A 25833-nucleotide genomic window follows, 5' to 3' on the forward strand; every position below is an offset into this window, starting at 1 on the left:
GAAAAGTGCGGGATAGTGGTATGTTAAAATGACCATTCCCACTCCAAATGGTGCTTGCCTCAGAGAAAAAGCTGGATAGTGGTGGGATTTAAATTACTATTCCCACTCCAAAAGGTGCTTGCTTCAGGAAACGTACAGGATAGTGGTATGTTAAAATGACTATTCCCACTGCAAAGTGTGCTTGCCTCAAAGAAAAAGCTGGATAGTGTTGGGTTTTAAATTACTATTTTTTACATACCAACAGATTACTACTACATCCAACAGCCAAGTACCAGGAACATTTGGAAGAAAAAACAACTCGAACTGTCCACAAAATGTTGCTAAAGCATATTGCAAGGTAATTTCATTAAATATAAACTTCAAAAAAGAATTATACAAACGAAATAGTATACAAATCCCCCAAAAAAGAAATAAAACAACAACATCATTTGAAAATATAAACAATATCCAAATATTTTTTCTTTCAGCTTTCAAAAAATCCATCAACAATAAATAAGAAAACATAACAAGGTAATTTTTGCATGATAAAGTTATTACATTAAAAATTGAATTTCTATTATGAAGAAATTAAATGGTTTTCTCCCACAGAAAAATACATATAACAGGTAAATACATATTTTAAACTTGACCAAAAAAAGTAGGCAAATAAACACAAATGTATTTCTTCTAATAAAAATGAAAATCTTGTATCCAATTATAAAACATAAACTTGTTGTTCCTTAACCAAAAACATACTTTTGATTTTCAGACAAATAATATAACTAATGTTCAATATACTAACAATAAATTACTATCTTCTTTTTCAGACCACAACACAACTCAAAATCAAAAACCAACTCAATAAACAACCTAAACATTATTATAAAGGTAAGATATGTAAAGAAAAACTTTAACCAACAGAGTAACTTTATTACTCACCCTAGGAAACTTTGCCATCAACTCTACATATATAATAAAACACATTAAGGTGCCGATTCCGATCCTGTAAAACCCGTGTACAAATGGTCGTACGGAGCGTTTTCTCCGTACGACTCGTACCCGGGAATTCCACCGTACAAACCAGCAAGTACGATTCGTACAGAAATACCATTTCCGTACGAATCATAAAAAACACTGTACGGCTAAACAATACATACAATTCCGATCCTGGATAGCGCGTACGCGACGTCCGCATGGAGTCAGGCAGCGTTTTACAGACCAGCAAGTACGATTCGTACCCACAGTACTCCGCACGGCTATATTTTTACGGGAGCCAAAAAGTGCCGGAAAAGCTAAGTACGCCGCGATGCACGTGGAAAAGGGGGCCCGGTACGCGCCATACACGCCATCACACACATCGTACGTGTCATCATGTACGGTGCGTACCCCAACATCGCATATGTACGGACCGTACCTCCCCTGTATGTACGCGCCGTACCCCCCCGTATGTACGCGCCGTACCCCGCCCCGTATGTACGCGCCGTACCCCCAGCCCCGTGTGTATGTGCCGGGGGTACGGCGCATATATACGGGGCTGGGGGTACAGCGCGTACATACGGGGCTAGGGTTACGGCGCGTACATACGGGGCTGGGGTTACGGCGCGTACATACGGGGCTGGGGGTACGGCGCGTACATACGGGGCTGGGGGTACGGTCCGTACATACGGGGGTGGGGGGGCCGTACGACTCGTACCCCGGGCACAAGTGTACCCGGGGTAGGGGTCGTACACAGTTCGCTCCGTACGGGACGTTTTCCATACGCTTGTGCATTCGGAGCGCCGGTACGGATCGTACTTGTGCGCACGGACTTCAGTTTTACGACTCGTACACAAAACTGTCTGGGGACGTCTCGTAGACTTTTCCCGAGGCGATTCGTATGTATTTTTCCCGTACGAATCGTACTTCACCGTTTGTACGGTACTTGTACGATTCGTACGTAAAAAAATACGGATACGAGTCGTACGGGAAAAAAAAATACAGGATCGGAATCGGCCCCTAAATGTTTTTCATTACAGAAACACCAAACAAATAACTACATTAAAGAAAAAGGAAGACTAAAACCACAGCTTTTTCTAAGGTATGAAAAAGTAATATATTTTTCTAAATAATAAATTAACTTTTTTTCTCCCAATAAAGCATTATTCTTTATTTAAAAAAACAACAAAGATATAAAAGCAACAAACTGAAAACATTAAACAGAACCTAAAAATGCATAAATTGCATACTGTTAAATTGATTTGTCCATGCCAAGGGAGGGGGGTACCATAGGTACCACCATTCCCCCCCACCTCCCCAACATCCTGGGGGCCCACAACGGGCCCCCAACTGAAGAAACCGCATGCCTTTCTGTGGCAGAAACGCTGCCACGGAAAGGCTGCTTCCCACTACCATCATAATATGGATGGCGGTGTCTAGCAGACACCGCCACCATATCAGGCCCCTTTTCCGCCCGGTCACCTCTGTGACCAGCGGAAAACTGACAGACGGTCTTTCCGTCCGCCAGGGTCCCCCTGCCATACTAATATGGCGGGGGGAAATGGCATGCGGGCGGAGGGGAATTTCGGGCGGATCGCCACCACCGTGCGGGCGGTGGTGATCTGCCCTACATTCTAATAGACCCCCATGTATTTTAACAATGTAAATTTGTCTTACCTTAACGCCGCTCTCCCTTGCTTTTGTTCTCTCCAGCGCCGATCTGCGTAATGATGAAACGTACGTTAACGCGTCAACGTCATTTCTTTCTGTAAAGATTAAAAAAGGACGATTTCTCCCATTGAAATCAATTAAAAACCATGAGAAAGTTAAAAATAAATGTATTATCAAATGTTAATGTACATAATAAAACACAAAAATATTTTTATTAATTATGTATATGTGTACTGTATTATTTTATTAAATTTGTGTACATTTATTTCAATAATTATAAAAATGTGAAAGTATTATTAATTAATAGTTATGAATACATTACATGTTGTATATATTTATATACCAAAAATTCTAAAAATGCTACTTTTAAAAAAACAATTTACAAATTTTTTAACATAGATATTTTTGATTTTGCATCTACTTTACATTAAAAAAATAATTGTAATTTCCCCATTAAACAGTTACCCATCATAATATTTAAACATCACAATACCTATTTTTTCTTTACTAATTTTTTCATGCTTAGAATATTAAAATAAATTTCTATTAAAAAAAGTTCTATTCATTCTTACCTAACAAATAACTACTTACAATTAATATTATCTGATTATCAATTTTCCAAAAACGTACCTAATGCATTAAATAATTATTATACTTATTATGATACATAAAAAATATTTAATAACAAAAATAATATCTGAGTATTGATTTATTTTTCTAAAAATAAAATAAAAATAATATTTTTTACATCAGTAATAACAAATTAGTATTAATATTAATATCTGAGTATTAATTTGCCCGAAAATACATATTCCATGAAATTATTAATATAATTATTATAAAAAATATTAACTATTTAATAACAAAATTGATGCCTAAATATTAATAATTCTCATTAAAAATTAAATATCCATTAATATTTGTTATATTATTAAAAATGCAATCTCAAACAGATAAACAAAAACTTACCATACAATACTTACCAATGCGTTGTAAAAGCATGCGATGTAAGTGTATCTGAGTTGTAACAGTTGCATTGTAAAGGCATTGCATTGTAATGCCTGCGTTGTAAAGGATGTCTCCCGTCCTAGGATGCTTGTTACCGGTCCAGGGGGGACCAGGCTTGGCAGTTCGGGAGGGACTGTTCCCATGAGGCACAGGGTCAAGACTGATTTGCATAAGGCCAGGTCTAAACTGGGGTGGCATGGTGAGCAAAAGAATAATAGATTTAACCCAGATCTCTTGACTGGGGGTCAAAGTTTTGATTTGTTTTGCATTCTGTCCATCAATTGTGTGTCTTTTACTTTTAGAAAATGGGCATTTTCTCGCTTTACCATTCTGTGCCCCTGCCTGCCAGAGGAATCAACGTCTGGTTTCAGCTGACAGCTGGGTTGTTTGTGCATTCCCTCTAGACAGTTACACAAAGGGAGATGAGGTGTGCCCTGCATATCCTGCTGGCCCATCACAAGGCTGATGGGCCTTCCTGAGCTAGAGTGGTGGGAGGAGTTGTCATATACACCAGAATATTGCTCTGCCTGGACTCTCACAATGCTGTCTCCAGGCAGGACAAGACAAGACAATCCTTTGAAGAAGCCATACTTCAAAGGCCAAAAGGGGTATAAGTATTAGACCTAAAGCCCCAGATCTTTAGAATACTACTGGCTCAAGAGGAACCACTGCCAAGGAAAAGAGCTGATGAGCTGTGAGGAGGAGAACTGCCCCTTTGCCGTGCGTTGCTTTGTTGGGTTGGCCTGCAGTTGCTGCTTCTGCTTTGAAGAGAAAATGACTGGACTTTGCTTTGTATCCTCCTTGTGAAGTTTCTCCAAGGGCTCGTGTGTGAACTGACTGAGGCTCTCCCAGTTGAACAAGGCGTTCTAGCACCAACACTCTCTTTTATACATCAACAATTATGTTAGTTACCTGTTGAACTGTGTTAATGATTCCCCTTCCCTGGTGGGCCACACAATCCCAGCACTTTTCTTTGCCGATGACACACTCCTGCTGTATGAAACCAGGAGGGGCCCACAGAACTTGATCAACAGCTTCAACCAGTTCTGTGTAAAGTATGGCCTTGAAATTAATACCACCAAAACCAAATTCATGCACTACTCAAGGAGAGGGAGGATGAGGGGTGTCATCAGAGCGGGGAACGAGCCACTAGGGAGGGTGAAGGAATTTGATTAGTTAGGGCACAGGTACCCATAGTATGGCCCGCGGGCCGCCAGAGGCCCGGCAAGCCTTTCTTGGCGGCCCGTGGACCTTGCAGACATCGTACCGGCGTTTTTCTTTTTTTTTTAACAGTGTCAGCAAACACACTCTGCTCTGTGGGGGCCGGGCGATTCAAGTGATAGTCCGAGTGGAGTTGCAGGGGCGCTAAGAAGAGGTGAAATACAACAAAGCCTCGTTATCATGCAAATGGTCTCCTAAAGACCTGTGAAGTACTCGGGTGGGGCTGTGTGTGTGCCCGGGAAGGTAAGCTGCCTCAGCTGCCACACAAGCGGGGGGGGGGGGAGGTGACAAAGAATGACAGAGGACAGCAGGTTGTGAGAGTCGGGTTAGGTGACAGAGGGTGACAGAGGGCAGTAGGGAGAGACAGAAACAGACAGAGACAGATAGAGACAGGGACAGGGACAGACTGACAGAGACAGAAACAGATAGAGGCAGAGACAGATACAGATAGAGACAGAGACAGATAAGAGACAGAGCCAGATAGAGGCAGATATAGATAGAGGCAGAGACAGATAGAGACAGGGGCAGACAGAGCTAGATAGAGGTGGAGACAGGGACAGACTGACAGAGACAGATAGAGGCAGAGACGGATAGAGTACAGTGACAGAGAGAGCCAGAGAGAGAGAGAGACAAAGATAGAGGCAGGGACATATAGAGACAGAGACAGTTCGAGGCAGAGACAGATAGAGGCAGAGACAGACAGAGATAGAGACAGACAGACAGAGACAGATAGAGGCAGAGACAGGGATGGGGCAGACAGATAGAGACAGACAGAGACAGAAAGGGAGACAGAGGGAGGGAGACAGAGACAGGGGCAGACAGAGCTAGATAGAGGCAGAGACAGGGACAGCCAGACAGAGACAGATAGAGGCAGAAACAGACAGACAGAGACAGACAGAGACAGGGACAGACAGAGACAGACAGAAGCAGAGACAGGGACGGGGCAGACAGATAGAGACAGAGACAGACAGAGACAGAAAGGGAGACAGAGAGACAGAGAGGCAGAGACAGGAAAAAATAGAGACAGGGAAAGACAGAGACAGATAAAGGCAGAGACAGGGACAGACAGATAGAGGCAGAGACAGACAGTGAGGGAGATGGAGGGAGACAGAGGGAGACAGGGAGTGGGAGGGAGAGGGACAGAGGGAGACAGAGGAAGACAGGGAGTGGGAGGGAGAGGGAGGGAGGGAGACAGAAGGTTACAGAGGGAGGGAGAGGGAGGGAGACAGAGAGGGAGGGACGCAGAGAGAGAGGGACGCAGAGAGAGGGAGACAGAGAGAGGGAGACAGAGAGAGGGAGACAGAGGGAGGGAGGCAGAGGGAGGGAGAGGGAGACAGACAGAGGGAGACAGACAGAGGGAGACAGGCAGAGGGAGGGAGACAGTGAGGGAGACAGAGAAAGAGGGAGACAGAGAGAGAGGGAGACGGAGAGAGAGGGAGACGGAGAGAGAGGGAGACGGAGAGAGAGAGAGACGGAGAGAGAGGGAGACAGAGGGAGGGAGGCAGGGGGAGACAGAGGGAGGGAGAGGGAGACAGACAGAGGGAGACAGACAGAGGGAGACAGACAGAGGGAGACAGGCAGAGCGAAGGGAGACAGAGAGGGAGACGGAGAGAGAGAGACAGAGAGAGAGGGAGACGGAGAGAGAGAGAGACGGAGAGAGAGAGACGGAGAGAGAGAGGGGGGACGGAGAGAGAGAGAGAGAGAGAGAGAGAGAGAGAGATAGAGAGAGAGAGAGAGAGAGAGAGAGAGAGAGAGAGAGAGAGGGGGGGGGGGATATGTGTATGCCGGGTCCCGTGGCTCAGTGGACGAAAGCGTCCGCTGCAGGGGCCTGTGTTCCACCTCATGGTCACAGGTTTTTTTTGTTGCTCTAGCCCCGCCCCCTCCCCAATGACCCCACATTCACGGTGCGGCCCTCGGCCACAAACCACACTGTAAATTTGGCCCCCGAGAGAAAGTTTGTGAGTACCCATGATTTAGGGGTTCGGTTGGCAGAAACAGTGTCCTGGGAAAACTTAAAAAGCTCAATTGCAGTCGAACCAGGACAATATGTAGATTTCTAAAAAAGCCACCTGGGCGCCAATACTACCAGCTGTGGAATTTTACAAGGCCCAAGCAAGGGGGGCAGCCCTATATGGAGCTGAATTATGGGGTCATTGGGACTTGAATGCTCTGAGTGTTGTTGAAAGTAATTTTTTCACAGCTCTTACTGGCCTAGGGAGGGGAACACCATTAGTACCATTCCCTTAGATCTAGGTATCCATGAAATAGCTTTGCTGGCTGTATTAACCCCTTGCATACCCTTGATGGAACCACTCCGTCATGAGCCACGGGCGCCGTGTGCTCATGATGGAGCGGTTCCGTCATGCTGCGGCCGTTGGCGGCCGCTCCTCCCACGCGGCGCTAATTCCCCGCCTGTGCGGGCGATTAGCGCAGTGGGTGGAGTCATGACGGAACCACGCCATCATGAGCACAGCTCGCCCGTGACTCATGACGGCGTGAGCATAGCGGCGCCGTCAACCCCCCAAACCCCCCCAGCGCTGCGGCGGAATTCGCGCCGCAGCGAAGGGGTTAAGACCATTATTATACAGGATACCTATTTGGAGTACCAGAGAATTGTGTCACTCTAGAGTGTGGTTGGCAGACGTTTTCAAGAACGAAACCAGCTGCAAAAATAAAATGGCTGGGTTTTGTGAAAAAGACTTGGAGTGACGCGGCCCTGGAAAAATGTTTGGGAAGAACCCCGTTTTATCTGACCAGGAAATTCACAAATGGTGAGAAAAACTAGTTTATGAGAAAGTTGCCACTTGCAAGGAGCACCAAAATCACATGGGTAGTTTAACCAGATCCTTTCAATTACACAAATCCACCAACAAACCTGAGGAATATTTTAGACTTGATATGCTTGACACGTGCACGTACAGTGTATCTACAGTTAAGATATGGGATACTCCCGGTTGCAGCCTTTACTGCGTCTTGGGTGGGTGAGAGGCTGTGGTCATGATATTGCTTTTGTTGTGAATCTGCTGTAGAAACAGAAGAACATTTGCTATTTTTCTGCCCCCTGTACACCAAAGGCAGGCAGAAGTAAGTGGATAGTGCCCCTTTGTCGCACACTAAGCTTGGCGGTAAGGGGAGTAGCGTATAGAATTTGTAAAACATGTGACACCTCAACAATAGTCGTAGAAGCCATGTCAAAGTTTCTATATACAGCTTGGATAATGAGGCAAAAACTATTAAGTAACATGATGGGATCAGATTTTATGGAGTCTGATCTGACCTTATCTGTTTTAATTATTTTACTCAAAATTGCATTTATGCTGTTGAAGATGAAATTTTATTTAGAACTATCAATAAACTTGAACTATTATGCTAATAATAGAAGTATTGAGGTCACCCTAAAGCTGCTAACTTTCAGTATGTTTACCATTACATTCCTAGGATGCTTGAGATGAAGCACATGTCCTACAAACAAAACATACCTGATAGAATGGGTCCCGCATCAATAACCTCAGACAGGTTAGCACTCTCAGAAAATGCACTGACGGGGCATGGCTGATCCACTCGCTGCAACAAAAGAGAAGTGATGTGTTCAAATAATTTATAGGGGACGGCTGGGAATTGTAACATCTGCACATACAATACTATATTGTTCCATAGAGATGCTATATATACACAGGAGCCTATTGTACTGATGAGATGGACTGGCTAAAGGTTATTTACAGTAGACTGTTGTACTATAGAGATACTGAAGAGATGTTAGGTACATAGACTGATGGCACATTGCAAAGTACAGTAGGCTAGTGCACTGAAGAGATATTGGGTACAGTTTAATATTGGAATGATGAGTTGCTAAGTACAGCAGGCTGTTGTAATGATGAGATGTTAGGTACCTTTGACTGCTCAAATGCAGAGCTAGCATATTAGACTATTACACTCTAGAGATGCTAGGTACGTTAGACTATTGCACAGCAGAGGTTCTAGGTACCACTGACTATTGCGCGCTAGAGATGCAAGGTACGTTAGACTATTGCACAGCAGAGGTTCTAGGTACCACAGACTATTGCGCGCTAGAGACGCTAGGTACGTTAGACTATTGCACTGTAGAGGTTCTAGGTACCACAGACTATTGCGCGCCAGAGATGCTAGGTACGTTAGACTATTGCACAGTAGAGGTTCTAGGTACCACAGACTATTGCGCGCTAGAGATGCTAGGTACAATGGATTATTATTGTACTGTTAGACTGCTAAGTATGATAGGCTATTGCACTAGAGGTACACTAGGTACAGTAGGCTTTTATACTGAACGGATTTTAGGACTATTGTACTGAAGAGATTCAAGCTACATTAGAATATTGCACTGTATAGAAGTAAAGTGAATTAGACTGTTGGACTAATAAGTAGCTACAGTGATCTGTATGTACTGAAGAGATGCTAAGTACAGTAGACTACTGCAGAGATACATTGCTGAGTAGAACATTGTACCAAAGAGGCGCTCGATAGAATAGTATATTGCACCAAAAAGATTTAAGGAACAGTAGTCTATTGTGATGTTGTTAGGTAAAGTAGTCTACTGTGCTAAAAAGAGAAGCTAAGTACATGCTATGCCATACCTTAGATGAGATTTTTACCGGTCACCTCGCTTCCAACATCAGTGGCCATTTTCAGTTCCATAGACTGATCATGTGGGTATTTGAACCTCCCTTCATCAGATGACCACCACTATCCAACCTCTGGCCCAGTGTCCATATCCAACTTGAGCTGATTTATATTTGTCTCCCTTTTCAAATGAACTGCTGAAGGCCTTTCCTTACACTAGTTAGGGACCTAATGCAATTCCTTTCAAGTTTAAAGGCTAACAATGGCTTTGGATTCCCAGGCACCCTTCACAACTCTATGGATTTCAAATACGAAGAACCATAATACTTGAATGAGGGCTACTCAAAAACTGGAGTTCTGCTAGTACTTGCATTATCACCTGAATTGTAACACAGACAGCAAATAAGTATGAATCGTTAATAAAAGTTATCAAAAAATGATTTTACTTTCAGAATCTGGTTTGCAAACCAGAGGTCTTTCCATTGTTTGTGAACTTCATAGCCTTATTCCAGAGAATCTTTGCCATTTTATCATTTGCAGATTTTGAAGGATGGCCTGGTGAAGATTTTCAATCAGATTCACTGGTCATTGCTAGTATAGCCTCAATTCAGCAGCTGAGTAAGCCCCAAAAATGTATGATGATGGCTCAGTGTGCGTCTGGCCTTAGCCTCTTCTACCTTTCTTCCAGCCTGCATCGCTTCTGGCGATGCAGGTAGTTAATGCGATTAGGAATGAGAGCTGATCTGGCTGAACATGTCAATATTTGTCCAAGTCAAATACTCGAAGAATTATTTGTGCCAGCATTTAAATATTAAAATTCATGTCCCTTTATTCATGGTTATGTTCCAACTGAATTTACAAAAAAGTGGTCTATCCCACTATACAGACACTAACTTTCAGTCCAACAAAATTCTGATCTTTAGGCCAATTTCTAATTATTCAACTGCACCATACACTTTATGGTTTAACTCTTTTTATAAGAACAGCCAAAATTGCACAGCACATTGCGCAAGACAGCAAGTCTAGGGCTACACAGAGCCCTGGCATGTGGATTAGTATATCAAACAAACAAACCTTTAAATCAAAAGAAGATAGGAAAGAACAATTCCGCCCCCTCCCTTTATCCCTCTACCCCCTATGAGTTGAAGGATATGCTGGGGATGTAGCGTTAGCTGGTGTATTAAAGCTCATGGGGTCTTAGTGTCTAGTGTGGTGAGACGCAGGAGGCGTAAGTATCTAGGGCAAGTGAGTTCCTGAAACTCCTGAACTAAAATAGCCAAGAATGATTGCCAGAGCTCTCCAAATTGCGAGCTCTTCCCAGCCACAGCGAGAGACATTTTTTTCATTCCCAGTATAATAATAATAATCCACATTTGTAAAGCGCGAACAATCACCCGTAGGGGTCTCTAGGCGCTGGGGGCCGTCAGTAAGATTATGCAAGCTATTGCCCAGAGTCACATGGTGATGGGCTAAGCTGCCTCTGGCGCCGGGGATCGAACCGTGATCCCCAGATTCCGGAGTCAGTCGCCCTGGCCGCGGCGCCACACCTCTTCCCTTCCAGTATGTGCCAGAGACGTTGGAGCCAGCCTGTGTGTGTAGGAATCCAGGAGGTCTTCCAGTGCAATAGGATATTTTGAGTGGCCGTGCCCAGGGCGAACTCTATCTGTCGTCCACTTTTTGACTTGAGGGGGTTGGGCACTCCCAAGAGAATATAGCTAGGGAATCTGGGTAGCTCCGTGTCTAAGTGCTTATCTATTTAATCTAAAATCTGAGACCAGTAGTGTTGCAAGTGCACGCATTCCCAAAGGAGGTGGACCAGTGTTCCGACCTTCCCACAACCCCTCCAACACCCCGCGCTTTGCTTGGGGTCTGCATGATGTAGCCGTTCCGGGGTGTAATACCAGTAGGTGACTAACTTGGAGAAAGTTTCCGTGAGGCCCATGTTGTTTACAGTGTGTTGAGCCCTGTAATAAACCCCCTCCCATTCTTTACTGCTCAGTTCACAAACCAGATCTTTCTCCCACTGATGATCGAGTGATGAGCCATTGTACACATGGGGTGAGGAGTCTCTGTGCTTGTGACCTATTGTCCGGGTGAAGCGCCCAATCTCGTAGCTGTGGGTAATGGAGCCGTTCAGACTCAGGCAGGCCGTAATCGGACCTGAGCTGGGAAAAGGGAATCACCCCCTGCGTATCAAAGAGAAGACCCAATGCTCGGCATTCCGTGGACCACCACTGTATGAAGGAAGTCTCCCCCGTCCCTGGGCTGAAGTCTGGGTTATCAAAAAGCGGGGTGAGAGGGGAGGGGAGGGGAAGGTCGTCAACCTGTGTCTTCTATTGGTTTGGTCCCAGATTGTGAGGGTGGTACGTGTGAAGTGAGAGGCGTAGAGGTTGGGAGGTCTATGCAGTTTCCTGAGAAAGGGAATCTTCCTGAGAGATGTACCCGCTACCGCCCTATCTTGAAATAGCCAATGTTTCTCCGACTCAGCTCTACTCCACTCCACTAAGGGTCAGAGCTGCACAGTTCTGTAGTAGAGTAGGATGTGAGGGATCCAGAGACCCCCCTCGGCAGGCGGGAGAAAGCCAACCAGCTTCTCCAATCGTGGTTTGTGTCCCTACCACATGAATAGGGAAAGTTCTGATTGTGGCCGATTGAGCCAGCCGTCCGGTGGTCATAGGGGAAGGGTCTGAAAGAGGTACAACATTTTGGGCAGGACTCTCATCTTGACATCCGCTATCCTCCCAAGTCACAAGATAGGGTAATGTTTCCACTGCTGCAAGTCGGAGCGTATTTGAGCCTGCAACTTAGTGTAGTTAACGGACGCAGTGGATTGGAGAGTGGGCGCTAAGAATATTCCCCAGTATGGGACCGTGTCTCGGGACCACTGCAGCGGGAATTGTCGTTGAAGGTGTGCCTGTGTCTGTGGAGATAGGGAGAGATTCAGGCCAGTCAATTTTGCAACATTAACTTTGAACCCGGAGGCCTCCGCGAAGGAGTCCAGCTCTACAGGAAGGCCACCAGCACTACCGCGGGGTCCGCCAGCGTCGCAAGGACATCGTCCGCATACAAACTGACGGTGTGTGTGTCACCTCCAAAGCGGATGCCCTTGATAGATGGATGCGCCCTGACCCGCTGGGCTAATGGCTCCATATATAGTGCAAAGGGCAGGGGCGACAGAGGGCACCCCTGCCTCGTGCCTCTGCTAATGAGGAAGGGAGCTGAGGTATGCCCATTGACTCTAACTGACGCCGCAGGCGCGTGATAGCAGTTCAGAATCTGCGCCTTCATTTTCTCTCCGAGGACGACTCGTGTCAATACCTGTTCAAAGTACGGCCAGTGGACCCGATCGAAGGCCTTTTCGGCATCGATGGTGTAGTGTAGCTCCTATTTCCCTTATAGGCTCTGCGCATTGGAATAATATACACTATAAATTTTGCATAGGACTAAGGTCAGTATGCTATCGAGTACATTAAACTTCATTACTTGTGTGTGCCAGCTAACTCAGAGGTCACTAGAAACTTTTCGAATAAACAAGAAGGGATTAGTTTCTGACAACTGCATAAACATGACAATTTTGTTTCCCTTAGAATCGGAACGTGTCTCAGAATCATGGAAACAATAGATAACAGTTTCACTCAGTCAATCGTGCATGCTTAGTTTCTTCAGAGTTACACAGAAATAGATAGACGGGCGTTTAAAAAAAAGGGATTTATTGAGCAGTCTTGTTTCTCGTGTAAGAGATATGAGCTGTTACAATCATTAGACAGTAGGCAAGATATAATACGCACAGCGTAAGCAGTAAGAAGAAATAATACTGCAATAGCATTGTCTTTTAGCTATGACATATATTCATATATACATACATAAATAACACAGGCTAAAAAGTGAATACTCTTCTGAGGCTTCTAAATAGTTCTACCCCAGTGTACCTAACCTAAGTGTAGTACGAGGTAAGAGTAAGTGCTGTTTTCTATAGTATGGTATATACTAAATTTGTATGCCAAGAGTTCCTCTAGGTTCTTGTCAACTCCATACCTTAGAATGAGAGAGGTGGGAATCTCTTTCCGGGTCTCAAACTCTAACACCCCGCAAAGGGAGTCAGAACACTGGAAGCTGGATTCTCTGCGAGCAGGGATGACAGCGTCTGGTCAGTGCGTCAGGCCAGGATATGGTCTCTTCCGAACTTGCCGTGGCGAACAGTGCAGTCAAGTCGTGCTTAGCCGTACCATGGTTTGCCATGGTAAGGGAAGGTATATTTATACCTGGAAGGTACTTAGGAATGCTAGCATTGACGTAAAGTTGGGCAGAGGAAGACGTCATGGATGAACCCCTAAGGAATAGTAGTTCATGCCTAATAGAAGAGTTCTTGGAGAAATCAATAATCCTAGCTAGGGAAAGTCCCGATGGCTTAAGGGTCTGGTTTCTAAGAACTGGTTGTGACGTGGGATGGATGGATGTAGGTGACCATGCCTGTATTTGGATAGCTTGGCAAATGCCTAAATAAAGACGGGGATTCTATGCCCAAATAGGGGCAATGTGCATTGTGCCTATATACGGACATGATTTAGGGAAACCTATGTACGGGCATCTAAATCGAAACACAACAATGGTGAGGAGCATGCAGTTCCTAGGGATCTGTGATGCCTTCTCGATAAGGTGTAGGACTTTCTTGGTGTTATCGCTCATTTGTCTTTGGGGGATGAATCCCAACTGATCAGGATCAATCAGGCCCGGCATGTGAGGAGCTAGCCTACTCGCTAATATCCCGGTGTAGAGTTTCAAGTCAATGTTCAGGAGGGAAATGGGGCGATATGCTCCGCAGCTCATCTTATCTTTCCCCGGCTTGGGAATTACCACTATGGCGGCCTCAAGCATGTAGCGGGGTGTCGGCCCTGGGGACGCGAAGGTGTTGTACAGTCTAGTGAGTAGGGGGGCTAGCGTGGAGCAAAATTGTTTATAAAATGCCGCAGTATAGCCGTCCGGGCCAGGGGATTTCGCTAACTTAAGACGTGCTATAGCCTCTATGACCTCCTCAACCCGTATGTCCCTTTCCAAATGTTCCGCTTGTTCCGGAGTCAGTGTAGGGAGATTTGCTTGCATCAGGTAAGCGTCAATGTCAGCAGTTTCTAACCTCTGAGCATCGTAAAGTTGGGCATAGAAATCCCTAAACGTACCATACACTTTAAAAGCACTGTTAAACCACTGTTAAAAGCACTTGTCAAAATTTCTCAATACACAATGTATTGATATCTGCCAGGCTGGCTTCAGGCCAAGGCACAGCATGGAATCCATCCTTCTGCCCTCCTACTGATGAACTGCATCATCTCACAGATGGTGCTTGTAGGCAATGAACCTTTTCTGCGTGGTCACCCCAGGTTTTTGGCTTTTTGCTGGACCCTATATTTTGGCCGGCTTTAAAACTGTGCACTTTACCACTGCTATCAAGCACTAAAGTTCCTGTGCTCCCCCTTTTGATATGATCAAACGTGCATACTCCTAATTGGTATGTTTAACTTGCCTGTACGTCCCTAGCTTAGGGTGTAAAAGCTACCCAGGGCCTGGAAGTTAAATGCGACTAGTAACTGCAGTACCTATTGTGCCACCCACTACAGAGGCACTGCAAACATGGCTTCAGGCCTACTCGTGTAGCCTGACTGTAAAAGTGTAAACACTGCAATTCCACCTGTCAAAATAAACCCTTTGATTTAGGCCTCTAACCCACAAGGCAGGGTGCATGGTATGTCAAGAAAGGGCAAGTAGAAATATAATGTTAACATGTCCTTAAAGTGACTAGCGCCCAAAAGCTATTTTCACTGTAAAAATATTAATACCGTATCTCTGGAATGAGGCCTCCCTAAAAAACATAATTAAGCAAATATTTTTTATAGTTATTACAAAATTCAATTCAGGCTTGAAGTCAAGTCAGGTTTTAAATAAATGGGGACAAACTGTGGTGGATATGCTTCAAAAAGATCTGCACATCAATACGTCTCAGAGGGTGTATATTTAACGTTATGCAAATATACTTCCACTTGATTTTGGGTGCTCCCTTGGTGCCAAATACTCATACACCTTAAGTATCAAACTTCCGGACTTACCAAGGTAGTCCAGATACCATTCCAAGCCAAAGACACCAGAGCACACCTTATAAATGTTACTTTTATCCTACGTGCATTAGGCACTGTCACCATACGCATCCAGCATTTTCTGTTCAAAGTTCTGAAAGTGATGTCACAACAAAAAAGTCCCAAATTCGTAATCGCAACTGTAGAGTTAATCCAAAATCAATCTTTATTCCTTAAAAAAACACAGCAGCCGACACACGTTTCGCCCTCCTGGGCTTCCTCAAGGCTCGCTATTAGAAAATTGTTGTCCTTATGTGTCCGACTAGTCCATAAACTTCATGATAAATATGTTGTAAAAGCAATTCCCTATATTATTGTATCAAAGTGTCACAATTTCTTCCTTGTAGTTTTATATTTCAATGTAAATTTCCGTTAAATAGTTATTCTTTTAGATGTGCACCGTTCCTTCCGATATTCGGTATCCTTCATGGAACAATGTTAAGTTCCATCGTATAATCCGACGAATCGCACAAGCGTGTCTGCGTATCAGCTCCTTGTGTCGCGCACAGGCATACAACAAGCTACAAAATGCCTTTTCCTAGAAGTACTCAGCTGACCAGTGGTAACAGAACCTGCACTGGACGCTGCTATTGGCCTCTTCCTAAGTCCCTGTGAGTCTCTAAGTGTCTCTCCCTGAGGTCCAGGGGGACTTTAGAAGTGAACTCCTGTGGTGGAAAAGGGCTTACATGACTAAGTCAGAAGGTAAAATCTTTCACCAGAATAAACCCAGTTGGTGTATTTAACCTTCGCTGCATCACGGCCAGTCTCAAAATACCCCTGGGTCCCAGTCTACCGTGATTATCATGGACGATTTGCGCGCATTGGTGCCATTTCTACTTAAAAATAAAAAAAATTCAAATCTCCAGTTTCCCTTACTGGGTTTCTGGCATTTTATTTATTAAATGTTACTCTATTTTTCTAACTAGGTTTGGGATATTTATTGGTTTGCATTTTGACTTTATTCCTGTTTTGATACAGCATAAACACGTAACACGTTGCCCTACGTTGAGGCTCTCAACTCTGTGCCACGGCTGCCAGGGGGTTGAGCTCAGGTTCATTTAGTGACTTTGCGGGTTCACCCCAACAAGGGTTGTGATTATGCTTTGAGGTGGGTAGTCCCCCACCTCAAAACAGTAATCCAATTTCTTATAGTGGTAGTGTCAGTAACGTTATCAAATGGCACTTGTTTGCAGTATTAATTTGTTTATTTTTGGAGCTTGCTATATGTCACTAAACTCTCTCTTCAGAGCTCTATAAAGGAGGAGAGTTTTGAGAAAAATGGACAGCAGTAGATGAAGGAAAACCATAGAAGGAATATGATCACAAGGATACAAAGGATAATGATAAACAGCAAGGGAATAACCAGGAATTTGTAATCGATCATCCCATTTCACTGACCTGTGTAGCTCACGTTAGGATGTAGGAGGCTGCTTTGCATGGATTCTTTTTTTCGGTCCACTGCACCGGCAGCTTGGCCTGACACCATACAGGTCATCAGAGATGTCTCTGTCATGTGAAGAACCGAAGGGCTGAGGCGTCATCCCTGCTCTTTTTAACATGCATGCTACTCCTTCAGCATAATTATCAGGAAATAAAGACTGAGGGCCCGATTCACAGGACTAACTTAAGACAAAATCCTAAACTTACTACCATTTTCGTATTCACAGAAGGCACTTACTCATTTTGGTATTCACAGAAGACACTTACTCATTTCGGTATTCACAGAAGTTAGGAGTCCTAAGTTTAGGACTCCTAATTGCCTTCTGTGAATACCGAAAGTCTTAAAATTAGGATTTTTCTCAGTTTAGGAGTCCTAAAGTTAGGACTCCTAACTTTACTACTACTAAACTGAGAAAAATCCTAATTTTAAGACTTTCGGTATTCACACAAGGCATTTAGGAGTCCTAAAGTTAGGAGTCCTAACTTTACTACTGCTAAATTGAGAAAAATCCTTATTTTAAGACTTTCGGTATTCACACAAGGCATTTAGGAGTCCTAAAGTTAGGAGTCCTTACTATACTACTACTAAACTGAGAAAAATCCTAATTTGAAGACTTTCGGTATTCACAGAAGGCATTTAGGAGTCCTAAAGTTAGGACTCCTAACTTCTGTGAATACCGAAATGAGTAAGTGCCTTCTGTGAATACCAAAATGGTAGTAAGTTTAGGATTTTGTCTTAAGTTAGTTCTGTGAATCGGGCCCAGTGCTTTTTTTCATACACACGTAAAACTCGTTGTGTGGATTGCTGGTGTGATCAGTCTGCTGAGCTCCCTGCATTCCCTGCCAGTGTGCTGTCCATCAAGGGATGCAAAGGATCTTCTGCACACTGAGCAGCAGCTAAACTGAGAGCCTGGAGTTTGTAAACAAGTCACTCTAGACCCAGATTGGGGCTCTAATGCGATGGAGGAGTACCTGCCACCTTCAATCTCAGTACGGAACCTAAAGGTCTGATGTCCCCCTTAACTTAAGGGCACGGATAAGTGTGGTGGGCAAAGCCTGCCTTACCAGCTCCACGTGGAACGAGAGGGCTACATATACTACCATACGTAGCAAAGCGGTCATTCTGTCCAGTGCGGATAACTGTAGCAGTTTATACTCTGACCTACCACAAAGTCGCTGTGGCCCCAGAATAATGCTGCATGTATTGTGACAGGCACTGACAGACAAGCCCATATCATTGCCATTCTGGATCAGCTCCATGGGCTCCCATATTATCACAGATAAAAGTTTAAGGCACTTTGAGCGGTCAGCAGGCAAAGATCTGTTGGTGGCCCACGGATTCCTGAAATCCCGAAAGAGGGACTGTGGGTTTGCTGTGCAAACTATCTTGTTCTGGAACTCATCCATATTGAATTGCAAATGTTAGTTAAATTGTTACAGCAAGCTCTTTAAGACATGTCATTTTAGACAGTCAGATGCTCATTCTGGGTTTGGACTAAACCCAGAACCTGATGCAAATAGAAGTTGGTACTCAAATTGGGATAATGTTTTCAACTGGAAAATCCCTGGCATTGTCCACATTCATGGTTCACCAGAAAAGGTTGGTGAAATAATTGAAGAAATGTGACTGGAATGAGGAGGAAAACAGCAGTAATCAGAGCAAAAAAACTCATTTCTGATGGCAATTCCTCATTTTATGACAGGAATTTGAAATGAGAAGAAATCCCTTCACCTGGTAATTATCATTATCCGTAATTACTATGTGTGATAATTCCACCTTGACTGTAATGAAGAACTAACTGAATAACTGAATAGATATCTGTAGCTGGATGCGTTGCTAGATAATTTGTAGAATAAAGTATTGGCTAGTGGTAGTGTGCTTTAGAAAATAAGTAAATAAAGACTCAACAAGCAGCAAGTAGTAGCCATTAGCGAGGGCGTGGCTTGGGCCAACAGACACACTGGAGAGGTAGTGCAGGTGGCGGCCATAGGCCGGCACCTGCACTAAAGGGGTTTAACATCCTGACTTAAATGGCTGTCTTGAACCCCTTGAACCGCACAATCAACAAGTGGCATTAGGCGGAGGATGAATGAGCAAACAAGCCGGGCCTGGGTGCAGACAGAGAATTTTCTGCCGAGCACCCACAGAGCAGCGCGACCTAGCTCGTCCTTGTGGGTGGTGGCCTGCATTGTCCCAGTTAATACCGGCAGGAACCAGTGCCTGTAAACGAACCAGGTGGGAGCAAGGGGGGAGGGCGTCGACCTCACACTCAGAGAACAATAGAGGCGCTGGGGCTCAAGACAAGTCAAGAAGAACAATCGTGCTGGGAGCTTCCCTCCTCCGCAGCTGGGGCACTGGAAGAGCAAGAACGTGTGGCCTATGGACGTGGTGGTCATAGCAGAGTAAGTCGGGATGAATGACAGCACCGGGGGCTCCCCTCCTCCTTCCCTGGGGTGCTGAATGATGAATAACAAGGAGCCAGAGCTGGAGAGCAAAAAAAGAGGTGCGCTTCTGATGGCTGGCAGCGCCGCCCGAGGCGGCTTAGTGGGGACCAAGCTGGTGGGCAGCTCTTGCAACTGCAAAGTCGAGGAAGGGAGTGTGAAGTCCTACCTGCAGTAAGAGGTGGTGGAAGCAGCGAAGGACCCCTGGAGTGAGAACCAAGGGGGCTGCACCACACACAACATGTGGGAGGACACTCTAGAAATTCACCATACCTAGGTGCGCAATGGGGACAGAGGTGCCTTGGAAGACAGGTGGGTAGACACGTCTTGGTCAGGGAAGCCACAAGTCAAGATGCTCCAGGGCCTCCACTGAGGTGTGAAATGAGGAGAGACAAACATGGTTCAGGGAGACAAAGCACCATTGATAAATTCACACTCCCACCCCACCACCTGCCTCTCCACTGGCGATGCAGGGGCCCACCAGGAAACCACAAACAGAACCATGATACTAATGATACTAGCAGCAATCAATAAATCCATAGAGATGCTAGAGACCAAGACTGGCACAGTCGGATCAGATGTTATGCTGCGGCAAGACATATGGAACAGAATCATGGAGGCAGAAGCCCGGATGTTGACACAGGAAGACAAAGTGAAAACATTGCAACACTTGGTCCCCTGCCTGACAAACATCTCCAGAGAAACCAGAGTTAGCAGCCAGAGTGGAAGACGCAGAGAGGCGGGCGCGCGGGAATAATCCGAGTCCTGAGGGCAACCCAGAAGGATTGAAGGTTCAGTCCCAGAGCAGTTCCTAGAACAGTAGCTGAGACATATCTTCCCCCACATCTCAGTGTAATCATGCTTTATAGTTGAATGCGCACACAGGGCACTAGTGAGCAAACCACCACCAGGAGCCCCTGAGCACCCCGCACTCACTTGGCTGTTTAAGTATCAGGACAGGGATGTGGTCCTGAGATATGCCTGAATCCAGGGCCCCCTAATGTTTGAACCGTCCAAGACAATAGTTTGTCAGACAACGGTAGGCTGGTGCAGCAGCAGAATCAACCATCTGTCATGTAGAAGTGAAACAGAAACTGAGCAGCCTTAACATTTAATATATGTGACTACAGCCAACCAAATTGAAAGTGGTATTCAATACCCATAAGTTCTTCTTTGACACCCCAGAGGAAGTGTTGGAGTGAGTGAAGGACAGGAGGCTGCTCTGTCTGCACACTCCACCGCTACTAGGGAGAGAACCTTCTACAAAGGTAGACCCAGGAAGGCGGCAAGACCACAGTATACCAGCCACCGTAACAGAAATCGATCATGCTCGAGACAACCTGAGAGGCTGCCCGGTTCCTTGAGTCGCCTAAAGGCCACACATAAAAAGCTTATTGATGACATGGTGGCAGAGAGGTTTGAAATGGAGGGGAATGCACCTCTGGCTGTACCTACAATGTAACCAGGTTGACTGTCACTTACCTTGAGGTGTCTCATACAGTTCTCCCCAGCACGGGGAGACTTCAGGGGCTGGAACAAAAACCGCATTAACCGTGCACAGTAAACATGGTTTGGAGGAGGAGAAATCGGGGAGGTTGCCCAACCTGGAGTAGGCAGCCTTTTATGGGAGGGTTCAGAACATGACATTGCCATCCCACTCTTTCTCTGTTTTAATGTTCTTTACTTTACACAATTTGCTGCTTCTGTCTTTCCAATGTTGGGGGACAGCTGGGATATGAGCGACCAGGGAGGGGCAATTAGGTTGCCCGGTTGGCGTCCTCTCATGCTCTATCCTGCAATAGATGCATCTTGTTTCCATAATAAAGGGGGAATTGGGGGTTATGTTTTTTGGTTTATGATTTATTTGCTCTGTACACCACCCACACATGGCCTAGAGACACCCACACTATGGAGCCCCCATTAATGGGATGGACCCCCTGAGCTTACTGAGGTATGATAGCTAGTGATACACAAGAAACTGGATCAGCTGCGGCTGATCACATGGAATATGAGTGGACAAGGTCAAATGGGGGGCGGTTCTAAAAACAGCCCAAAGATCTTAGGCTGACATGCTGTTTTTGCAGGAAACACATCTTGCTGGCAATATGAGCCCATTTTTGGCTAGAATGGATTTTGCCCAGGTATATCATGTGGGCTTCATGAAGAGGTCCAGCAGAGTATCAATATTGCTTACACGTCATTTACCCTTCATGGTCAAACAAGAATGGGTGGATATATTGGGGAGATTTGTGGGAATCACAGGCCTTCTAGGAGGTAAACCTCTAACCTTTGGGAAGGTTTATGCTACAATCCCTCTGACAGCCACCTTCCTGGAAATGCTGACACAGTTATTGGGTGATTTGCTGCTGGGACCCATTGTAATAGGAAGGGGCAGGAACGGAGTGGTGGATGAGACCTTAGACCAAGGAGGGAGGGCGGGGGTGTCCTCTGCCCGTGCCACACCAATGGTGTGATTCCTGGATGCCCTGGGCTTTGCTGACATATGGAAAATACTCCACTCACAGTAACAGGGCTTTACATTCTATTCATGTGCTCTTGGATCATTCCCAAACCTTGACTACCTCCTTGTGCCCAAATTAGAGATGCATCGGGTGAGTGAAGTGAAGATTCTGGCCCGGGGCATCTTCTGCCACTCACCAGTGGTACTGCGTATTGGGATGGGTAGGCTGCGACCCGAGAGAAAAAAACAATCGCTGGTGGACAGCCTAATTGGAGCCGAGCTGCAGGTAGCTCTGCCCAACTGAAACCTGGAAAACCAGGCCCTAACGGTATCAAGACAGAATTTCTTTTAACTCAATGCTGATAAACTGATGCTGTCCCTTGTCGGGCCATGCACAAGTCCACAAAATGGGGTTCATTGCCCCAATCTTGGCCATAGAAAATTATTGTTCCAAAGCCCGGAAATCCCCCGGAATGCTGTTCATCCTATCGGCCTAGCCCTTTGTTGAATACAGAAGTGAAAATTATTGCAAAGGCCCTAGCGGAAAGGCTGCCAATGGTGAGCCCTTCCTTGGATTGACAGGATCAGTCCAGCTTCATGCCTAAATGAGCCATCCGACATAACATATGAAGGCTATACAATGCATTGGCACTGCCGGATCTGCTGGGGGACTGGTGGCGGTCTTGTTGGCAGTGCTTGAGAAGGCCTTTGATTCAGTGGAGTGGACGTATCTTTTTTTCCCTTCTTTGAAGGCTGAATTTTGGGCCAAAATTCACCAAATACATAATCTCATACACAAACCCTTTGGTGACCATCCGGTGGGGGATGCAACCTTGAGCTCTATTTTCAAACAACAGGGCACCCGGCAGGGTTGCCCCCTGTTGCCCCAGGCTGTTGGCCATGGCCATTGAACCACTAACGAAATAGATCCTCATAGATGTCCAAATGTGCGGCTTGAATGTGATGCAGGAAGCTCCGACAGGGTGGCCTTGTCAATATCTTAATCTTCCTGAGAGACCCGGAATCAGGTACCCGCACCCAATAGATTCTCTGAATATTTGGAGTTATCTCAGGCCTACAGGTCAATAAGTCTAAATCATCCCTCTTTCTAGTCAATGAACACCCACAAGATCTGAGCTGGTCAAACAAATTACAGGTGCACAGGGAGGGACTTCATAACTAGGGAGTGTTTGTAACACGAGTCTCTACTTTGGCATGGGTGAAAAACATGCACCCCCACCTTGATAAATTGACAAACAATACTAAATACTGGACAGCACTGCCTATGTCACTGCTACACAGATTCACCATCTTTAAAATGGTGGTATTGCCCCGCTTTTTGTATCAGTAACATAATTGCCAGTATGACCTGCCAAGCCCCTGGAGCTTCTTGTGGAAGAGAGGATGTCTTCAGACAGCCATAGTCAACTGTTTTCATTCCAATTATGAGAGTGGATTGAGCCACAGATATGGTATCCTATTATAGAGCCTCCGATCTGCTAATTAGAACGAGTGGAGATGCGATACATATGGTGACCCGTCTTTTCCTTCGGAGGAATGAGCAGTGCGCGGAGCATCGGTGGGACACTTATTATATGGAGGGCAGATAGACTAGTTGCTTCCTCGTGTGACTAGACTGATATTGCGGCTCTGGAAAGAGACCTTAAAAACCATGGGCAGGCACGGACGTCTGACTACAGAGACACCCCTTTGGGAAGGTAGGATGCTGCAAGTGTCAAAATTAGACAGCTCCTAGAAGAGGAAGATTATTGGAAGCTCCTCCCTGGGAGATGTGATGCAGGGGGTGGAAATGAGATCCTATCAAGAACTTCTGAAGGAATATTAAGGTCATGTAGCCACTTCTTCTTCTACCTTCAACTTTGGCATACACTGACACCTTACATAACATGGCTGGAGGAGCTCCTGGATTCCAACTCCTTAAAAGCAAAGCTCTTTATCTTTAAGGGGGATCTGGGTGACCATAAATTAACTCAGGTCTACCATACTTTGATTAATAACAGAAGCAGAGTCTTTTTATAAGCTGCGCCTAGTGTGGGAGCGAGACCTGGGCTCCCTTGAAGATGAGGACTGGGGTGAGGTGAGCGCGGCCCCAAGAGAGGTTGCGACAGCGGCACAAATCTCACTAATTCAGTTAAACTATCTCCATAGGACAAACGTCACTCGACTCAAACTATAGAAAATAGCAGAGGAGGATTTTCTACAAATCATATGGGGGTGTAGAAAACGTAGACTTGACTGGGAATCGGTATTTCCCGACCTGAGAATGGTGCGGGATGGCCACTACACCCTGACCCAAAACTGGCCATTCTCTACATTAGCACAGATGGGGAATCTAACAGATACAATCAATGCTCCAGAGATGCCTGGTTATAGCGTAAAGAGATATAGCCCCCCATTGGCGAGACGTGGAAGCAAGCTCCCTCGGTGGAGGTGTGGCGGGCTGGCTTAAACAGATGCATAATTGAAGAGCGGTCTATATATGAGGTAAGAGGGAGCCCGCATAATCATTTTAAAATCTAGTAGAACGTGGGCCGCTTCCAGGGCATAGAGATGGCTCCTGACGATTCACTACAAGCCACACTTGATGAGAAGATACGGCAGTGCTTAATTTGATCCTGTGGTTTCCGGTGCTTAGCACCGGCACTAAATCATCAACACCGGCGCTTTTCATGCTCCAGTTAAGGACACATTCATTTATGAATTGATATTATTAAGTAATTTGTCCAGAATCAAAGGATGTTGAGCCGATGCCAAGACTCAAACCTGGTTCTCCAGCTCCGAAGTTGGCAGCTCTGGCCATTACGTCACATCCTCTCCCCACTTTCATGGTTAGTAGTTGGCTCTATTTTAGGCGGCACTAACAGGAGAAATGGGATGGTGCAAGTTGTCATCTGACAGGAGCCCCGGCACTTACTTTTTTTGACAAATTAACCACTGAGATACGGAGCGATGGTGCCTGACAGCTAGGAGGGAGGGGCAAGGAAGCTATTCAGAGGACGACAGTGGGTAATGATGTGGACTATGATGTATAAAGTTGGACGTGGGGGGGCGGGTGGTTGGGCAGAGACAGATCATGTTCTCTTGTTATACTGTTGATGTTGATATTAATTGTTGCTTGTACAGGCAGATTCAAATTTCAAATAAAATGTGCCATAAAAAAATAAAAGAAACCGCAATCAGCAACTCTTAAAAATGCATTTTTCATTTTAGTCAAAGCTGAAAAGATATTCAATGTTCATAAACCTTCTGCAGTTAGAGTTCTGCAGAGGCTGATTCACATGGGCTTTTTAGTTCTTGCCACGGACAGCCTCAGCAGTCTGGCAGACATCATGTTACTGATACTAATGTAAGGAGTAGTAGAGATAGAGAGAGACTTGGGTCAGACTACTTCAGGCACTGGCTTTGCTGGTCTGCCATTGCTTGGATGTGCTGTCCATCAAACCACAGACTTGTGTGGATTGTTCCAAAGTCCCGTGTGTGGTCCTTCTGGTGCTCAAGTGCCTCTTTTGTTAGACTGCAAAAGCAATATGAGATGTAGCTTGTGATTCACAATCACTGTGTGCTCTTTGATGATAATATTTTAAGTGATGCGTTCTGGCTTTTTTAAATTTGTGGCAGGCTAAGGCTGTTCACTAATTGCCCCTGCAAATTGATTTGTTTTCATGTTATTGGACTAACAGCTTTATTAGTCACTAAGTAAAGACATGTATCTACACAAGCTCACTTACAGCTGCTCCCACAAATACTGACCCATTGTCAGAAGTATCTACTATGCAATATTTTGCTGTTGGTGCCCTTTGATTATACAACTTACAACATAAACTTCACCTTCTGCCTAATTTACATAATGCTCTTCTTTGAGTGCACAGCTTCATTCCTCCAATGCAGTGTGTT

At 45.3% G+C, this 25833-nt stretch overlaps 1 protein-coding gene across 2 annotated transcripts in view; it reads right to left on the reverse strand.

Moving 5' to 3' along the window:
* The window catches only part of NEK10 (NIMA related kinase 10), a 1348206-nt gene that overhangs the window by 1136437 nt on the left and 185936 nt on the right, over positions 1-25833 (reverse strand). For both annotated transcript variants that reach the window (XM_085630543.1, XM_085630544.1), the window contains exon 6: positions 8334-8418. In XM_085630543.1, coding sequence (XP_085486669.1) covers positions 8334-8418 — 85 coding nt within the window. The remainder of the gene's footprint in view (positions 1-8333; positions 8419-25833) is intronic.

This window comes from Triturus cristatus, chromosome 10 (assembly GCF_964204655.1).
Source record: "Triturus cristatus chromosome 10, aTriCri1.1, whole genome shotgun sequence".
Taxonomy (NCBI): Eukaryota; Metazoa; Chordata; class Amphibia; order Caudata; family Salamandridae; genus Triturus; species Triturus cristatus.